Below are 7,349 nucleotides of genomic sequence, written 5' to 3'. Positions count from 1 at the left end.
AAAAGTAAAACACTAGAATATGTAAGGACATAAAGGGTTGGGCTTGTCATGGGCTTACGGCCATGGGCAACACGCCTTGGACGAGCATGACTGTGACACCAGACACACGTCGACCGTCGACTGGAGCAACGCAGCTCCAGCGAGGCGACGACACGTGTCACCTACAAAGTCGAACCGAACCGCAAACGTGAGCCGAGCCAAGCCAAACCGCATCGACCAACCCGCGATTGAGCAGGGGTTGCCGCTCGTGGTACGCGCGCATACGGCCTGCGACTAGCACAAGTCCACGCACATGGTCAGCACACTGCTGGCGCCTGAGCACGCGTGAAACGGCCGTTTTGGCCTAGTTGCCCTCGTTTGCTCGATTTTTTTCCTGGTTCTAGTTCCAATACTATTTTTACTTGAATAGGGACCTAATATAAAGAAATCAGTATTTTTGGACATCTCATGGCCAAAGAAACGCTAGCAAAAAGGCACGCGTCAACCAAGTAAGTCACCACCCGGTATTTAGGAAGAAATACTTGTAGGATTTGCTTGGATTGCATGCATGCTAGTAATTTTGTTTCCGATTAGCTCTCCATGTAAAATATTAGCCAGATTGATTGCTATGAGTGTAATGGGGGAATTATCTGAGTGTTATTTGTATGCTTTAAGCTTATGTCGTATGTATGCATGCGTTTAATTTATGTTGGAATTGTGTATGCCGTGTTCTGAGTGCTTGATGGACGAATTCGCTCCATTGAGCGCGAGCTTCGTGCTTTGGGTGCTTGATGGAGGACATCGCCCCGTTGAGCCGGTATGACTAGTTTGCATGAATTATATATTATGATGTTAGAAGACGGTTGCATGCACACTTTGTTAATTTCTAGGGCCCATTTCTATGATAAGCTTAGGGTATTACTGTTAGAAGCGATATGTCGCTCTAGCCAGACGTAGTTTTTCCATAGGAACTTAGTGGTTTACCACAGCAACAAGGTACCTCAGGAGTGTTCATAGATTGCTAGCGTGAGAACGGTATCTATAGCTTCGTGGGAGGACCAAGGGTCCCTTATCAGTCCTTACTGCTCTTAGCCAATTTCGCATGGGAAATGTGTCCCCACGTCGTACGGCCCATTAGCTGCATGGGAACGGGTTGGGTCGTGCCCCCCATAGGGGGACAATATGGGTTTAGGGGTATTCAGTACACCCCTAGGCTAGATACCATGTAGTCCCAGGTAGCCATGTAAAGGTAGCACCTCATAAAGAGATACCAACCATATTAGCTTGGCGTAAGGAACCTCTAGGCGTTTAATGAAAGGACGACAAACCGGTGAAACCCAAGGGTCAAGCTCCAAGGGACAAAGATTAGAACCAGATGTCCTAGAACCGAATCAGGAAACCGTGAGAACCTGTTAAATTAAGACGTGAAGAGAGCCTACAAGTAGGTGGCTTACTGAGTATAATTTTTATACTCATCCTTGCTATGTTTTCCTTTTTTTAGGAGCGCGAGGCATTTTTCAAGGGCGGGCGTGATGGAGACGGGGATTGTCACAAAGGAACGGGTTGTCTCGGGGCGTCAGTCCAGTCTTTATATTGTATTTGTATTCTTTCGAAATTTATTTCCAAACTGTCATGTGTTTGTTGTTTGTCGTCTAAAAACTTTATTGGAATTTAAGGATTTTCATTATTTCATATTTAAATCACTTTGTGCATTTGTGTCTTGTCGTTAGTCACGGTCCGTAGTAAAATACTGGATCGTGACAAATTTGGTATTAGAGCAGTCAGGTTATAGGTCCTGTAGACATTTAGGATAGAGAGTTGTGTCCTCTATGATTTCTCTCGTCAAACACATGCCGCTCACGACCAGACGTTCTCACGCGACGGAAACATAGAGACAAAGGTTAAGCTAGTATTTTTAGAGTCTACCATGACCGACTATGGCATTATAATCGCACATTACCTAGGAGATGTGCTAAGAATGAATTGTAACCATAGTTCTGATGGTGTTAATATAACACATGCGGAAGCAATATGGATCTTAGGCACTTTTAGAACATCAATTATTGTTAATAACTAGCATGTTCATAAGTATTAAAACTTAATGAGTTTAAATACTAACCTTTTGTAGTTCAAACTCATTTTGCCTCACGAACCAGTTTAGAACCACCACTAGTGTCTTCTCCACTACCCTCCGGCCTTAGAACGGGAGTGTGGAATCCGGTGAGTGACTAAACTTGGGAGGGATTTTGTATATGTGAAGAGAGTGTTTGTGAGAGGTTTTTCTCAAGGTTTTTCACCAAGATAAAGAAGACCTCCCATGTATCATGATCACTCTATTTAAAGAGTCATGTTTGCATGTTCGTGCAAATTTGAAATCACCAAATTTTGACACTTAAAATTCCACTCAAATGTTTGGGATTATGTGGCAAGCATGCATGCTTGAGTTAACCAAATTTTACATTCAAAATTCCACTCAAACTTGTGGGGTTTATTTGGCAAACATAGTTTGGTTAAACCAAATTTTGACACCTCAAAATTCCACTAATATGGATTTTTCCATTAGATGAAGTCAACATTTTGACTTTCTTCATTTTAATTCAACCATTAATTTGAATAATGAATTTCAAATTAAAGTAACATTAAATGATTAATTAAACTATTTAATTAATATTTAATATTGATTCAAATGTCAATCCCAATCAATTCCGACACATAATTGATTAAAATATTTAAATTTTATTTAAATATCTCAGATTCTCTCTTTTTGTTTAATTCGTAAATAAAACAAAATTGTAGTTAAATATATCGTATATATGCAACGCATATTCCCTAATTTGAATTCGAACACTTCGAACTCACTCGTTACATTATTCTATGGTTTAGTCCGATATGAGCTAGCAGAGGGACCTAATGGACCTATAGATCATGGGCTCCAACGATCCAAGATTAACCGGTTAAACTCATTAACCTTGTTAACCAACATTCGTTAACTACTAGGACACTCCACTATAGGCTAGTAGTTGCACTCCCCTCACTATAGATATAGTTCTGTCCATCTGATATAACCCTGATTAGTAAGTCGATCCTTCACAGGTTGTTCGTAACTAGAGCTGGGTCAATTTGCCGTTTTACCCCTGAAGTTACTTCTTGTTCCTTATGTCTCACTCATCCTCTAATGAACAATTGGTTTGTGGTCCAACCAGTAAACCGAATCCCTCTCAGGCCAATGAGAGGGTGGAGCCCCTTGTTCAAGACCTGGAGTCAGTGCTTAAGGGAACTACCTTTCTTCTATCCCTAAAAGCGGGTAGGAGTGAATTCCGTCTTGCACCCCACGTCCCCAGCCATTCACCCAGTCTTACCCCTGAAATGGGAGGCCTATTGAGTCGGCGAACTAGAGCCACTCTCACCCATACAAATCTAAGGATAATTCCGAATAAACAGGAGTTCATGGTTAGCTCAGGATTAAAACCGAGTTACCTAGGTTATCGAATGAAAAGAAAATCAGTCTCAACAGTAAACGACATTATAAAGTGAGAGTGGTTTTCTTCATGGTCGGATCTTATGCAATACTCATTGCATAGGACGCCCCCACTCACATGTCTCCACATGTACAATTTAGTGATCACATTGTTTATATCATATAAAAAAGGTGGGTCGCATCCATAGTGTCCCCAGAATAAGGTACTCAGCCTTATCCTTATACTATAGATCATTTTGACTATATACTTGAACTTGATCCACTCTTATGTCTCTACATATAGTTCAAGTAATCATACTATAGCCAGAGTGTTCTTAGTTTATTGGATTTAGATTAATGATCGTAAAGTTTACTTTATTCAATAACAATTTTTACTGAATAAACAATAATAATAACTTTATTGAAAATAGAATATGTTTTTTTGTTTACAAACTATGAGTTTTAGGACATAAAACCCAACAAGTTCCTTTTTCTATTGTGGTATATAATGGCACCAAACAGACGCGAACCATATGTAGGGCCCAGACCCAGAAGGAGAAGATGAGAGGAAGTTCAGGACACCTCGATTCCAACACCTGAAGAAGAACAACCTGAATTTCAGGAGGAGGCTGGGGATACGCCCCAAACTAGCAAGGGGACAGTACCACAACCATCAAGAACAAAAAGACGCCGAGGGAAGGCCAAGGCCCGAAGGCTTCTTGATACACCCCCTACTGCTCCCTTCTCCGAGGAGGTCCCATCGGGTCCAACCCCGTGTACAGCAGTCCCGTTAAACCAGCCATTAGCCATGCCCACAGCAGAGATGTTTTAGACGTTCATGATGACCTCGATAGAAAATCAGGCTCTGACGAACCAGATGATACAAACCATGATGGCTAATACGTCAATAGGGCAAGGGTGAAAGGATTCAGGGACTATGACTATAAGGATTCGAATTTTTGTTTTATTTATTTTAGATTTTATGCTAAGATTTTATTTTGCTGCCAAAATGAAAAGATATTATGCTGCATTTATCGTCGCTGGAAAAGGTACGATTTCTAGCCAGGAAATTACTACCTTAATGGAAAAGTCATAAAGACCTTTTATATTCCCATATTCAACTCTCCTCCTCCCTTGGAAACGACTTTGACTCTCCAAACTTTTTGGGTTTTCGAGGGTGTCTGAGAGTACGAAAAAATCGAGAGGGTTAGCCAGGAAAAACGTGTGAGGTGGCTCGCTGGGTTTTCTTCGGTGAGTGGCCGGAGGGAGAATCGACCGAGGCTATCGGTGTTGAATATCGTTGCGCTTCGGTCGGAATAGGCGAGGAGTGTCGTCGCATCATCGGAATCGGGGTTGTGACATCGTCGTTGGTGGCGCAGCGACGATTAGGGTTTTCGCGAGATTTCGGGTAAGGAAGACGAAGGAAAACGGGTCGGGTTCACGTTTGGCCTCTAGACCAGCCCACGGAACGAACGTGGGCCCTGTGCGTTTCGGCCTAACATGGACACGCGTTGCAGCCTTGATCTCGGCTCCGCACGCGTGCTCTCGGCTCGGCTTGACGTGTACGGCGGCTCGGCTCCGTCAAAACCCGCAGCTCGGCTTGGCGGCTTAATTGGTCGGCTCGGCAACTCGGCTTGGTGACTCGATATCACTATAATATATCGATTCCAAGGTTTTATGCCCTTCCGAAGTCGTTTCTGCCCTTAGTTTTATCATCTGAGGTGAATATGGCTCCTAAACGTTAAAGACAGATTAGGTCGAGGGTTTATTTTGATAAATAGCATGAGGTTTAGCTAGGGTAAAGGTTCTAAATCTTTATGTGGATATCATAGGGCATATTTAACCACTGGGATTAGCTCGTTGTGAGTGACTTCAACCAAGACCATCGAGGTAAGTGACCTTACTGTTGGAGTTAGCTTACTACGTGTTGTATGATGGTATGTGCCCTGTGACCCCTGCATGCACCATATTTTATGTGATATGATTATGTGATGTATAGATTGTGTTGATCGTAGATTGTGTAGGTTATGTGATGTATGAACTTGTGTTGACTGTTGACTGTTTATGTTATGTCATGAATGAGATGTTAGTATTATATGCCATGAATATGTTGATTGATGCCATAGATACACGTAGAATTGTCGAGTCATGTCATGAGATGTTTATGCAACTGAAATGTTTATGTAATATGCCATGTAATGTAAGTCATGTGAGATGCCATGTGATGTAAGAAACGTAAATGCGATGTTAGCACTGCTTATGTAATGTCATGTTAGATATGTTAAGGGACCTCATGCATATATGTATTTCACGTGCATCGGGATTCTTCCCCTTTATGTTATGAAAGAATGAAATACGATATTTATGTTTGCCATGATATCATGCGGGCCCTTTTCTGTTCTGTGGTGTCCGGCTACGTGTAACACGTTGTGCCCGACCAAGTCAGGCCCAGGGGGTATGTTTACGAGCCCGCCTGGTGGGTCCGTGTACACATACATGGGCCATGTGTGAAGGAGTACCACACATCCAACCCTACCCAGAATAGAAAAGCGCTCAAAGCTATGAAAAGTTTATGAAAAGTTAGGTCCCGCTCATATGTTGCATGTGTTTGCATTCCTAACCCCAACAGTGGGGTGACTTACTGAGTATTTCATAAAATACTCAAGCCACGTGCTACCTACATTTTTCAGGTAAAGGCAAGACGCCAATGTACGGTTGACGGCGGAGCCGAGGCCACCATGGAAGTTGGAGACGGGATATTTTTAGAAGTTTACGTTTATTAGACTGTTTTAAGTTATAGGATTGTGGATTGTTTTATTTGGATTTATTTTAAAATTCAGTATTGAAGGTTTATTTTCAGAGTTTAAGTTTTATTTTGGATTCATGAATATTTATGAAAGACTTTTTCAAGGTTATTTATGATGAGCTTCCGCTTAATGAGATAAGTATGCATGAGTGACGTCACTAATTAGGTTAAATAAAATTAGGGGCGTTACAATGACTGTGGAGTCCCACTCCTTAAGAGATTTTCAGAGGCATAAACTGCCTTCCATTGACGGAGGCACGGTGGATCCCATTGCCGCTGAGAACTGGCTAGAGGTCATAGAAACAACCTTTCATTTTATGAACAGCCCACCAAAGTATGAAGTCCACTGTGGGACGTATATGCTGAAAGGAGAGGCGCATTTCTGGTTGAAGGGTGCTCAGAAGACCATTATACCACAAGGAGAGTTTATTACATGGTGTCAATTTAAAGATGCGTACCTCCACAAATATTACCCAATCACTGCCAGAGTGAAAATGCAGACAGCATTCCTCGCATTGAAACAGGGAGACAGATCAGTGGAGGAATATGACTTGGAGTTCAATAGGCTGACGAGGTTTTCTCTAGCCTATGTTAGGTTTGAGGAGTTGAAGGGTGAACGATTGATCACAAGCCTGAGGGAGGAACTAAGGGGAAATGTGGCATCCCAATCATTCTTCGTTTATACGAAAGCCCTTCAAGTGGCGACCCTGCTTGATGCGTCCCGCACCGATAAGCTGCAGTTGGGAATAGCACAATCATCCCACACTGCAGCCTAGGGAAAGGTGACAGACTCTAGCCACCCCATAACTGGTAGACTGCCCCGTGGCTGCACTAATAAACGAAGAAGGGCCCCGGTACAGAACATGACCCTTTGTCCTAACTGGCGACGTCCTCACACGAGGGAATGCAGAGCAGGAATAGGCGCCTGCTACAGATGTTGCCAGGTAGGGCACTTTACAGTGGATTGCCCTCAGAGGAACGATCAGCATGTCAATTGGCCTGCAGTACAGCATCAAAAGGGTCAAGCTGCTCAACATCAGCAGGGGCGAGCTATAGCCCATGCAACAACTACCAGGCAAGTTGACCAGCCTGACGCAGTTGTCAAAA

General features: G+C 42.8%; 1 protein-coding gene across 1 annotated transcript; it reads left to right on the top strand.

Annotated features, from left to right (window-relative positions):
* Nucleotides 1–6,433: 6,433 nt before the first annotated feature.
* LOC111436561 lies at nucleotides 6,434–7,018 on the top strand. The gene has a single exon (XM_023074307.1). The coding sequence runs from the start codon at nucleotides 6,434–6,436 to the stop codon at nucleotides 7,016–7,018; it is 585 nt and encodes a 194-aa protein (XP_022930075.1).
* The last annotated feature ends 331 nt before the right edge of the window (nucleotides 7,019–7,349 follow it).

This window comes from Cucurbita moschata, unplaced genomic scaffold, assembly GCF_002738365.1.
Source record: "Cucurbita moschata cultivar Rifu unplaced genomic scaffold, Cmos_1.0 Cmo_Scf00056, whole genome shotgun sequence".
NCBI classification, from domain to species: Eukaryota; Viridiplantae; Streptophyta; class Magnoliopsida; order Cucurbitales; family Cucurbitaceae; genus Cucurbita; species Cucurbita moschata.
Note: the sequence above shows the minus strand (reverse complement) of the source record. Positions and strands in the feature narration are given on the sequence as shown.

Excerpts from the sequence above, each read along its gene's own strand:
- LOC111436561 (XM_023074307.1), top strand. The coding sequence starts at position 6,434 with ATGACTGTGGAGTCCCACTCCTTAAGAGATTTTCAGAGGCATAAACTG.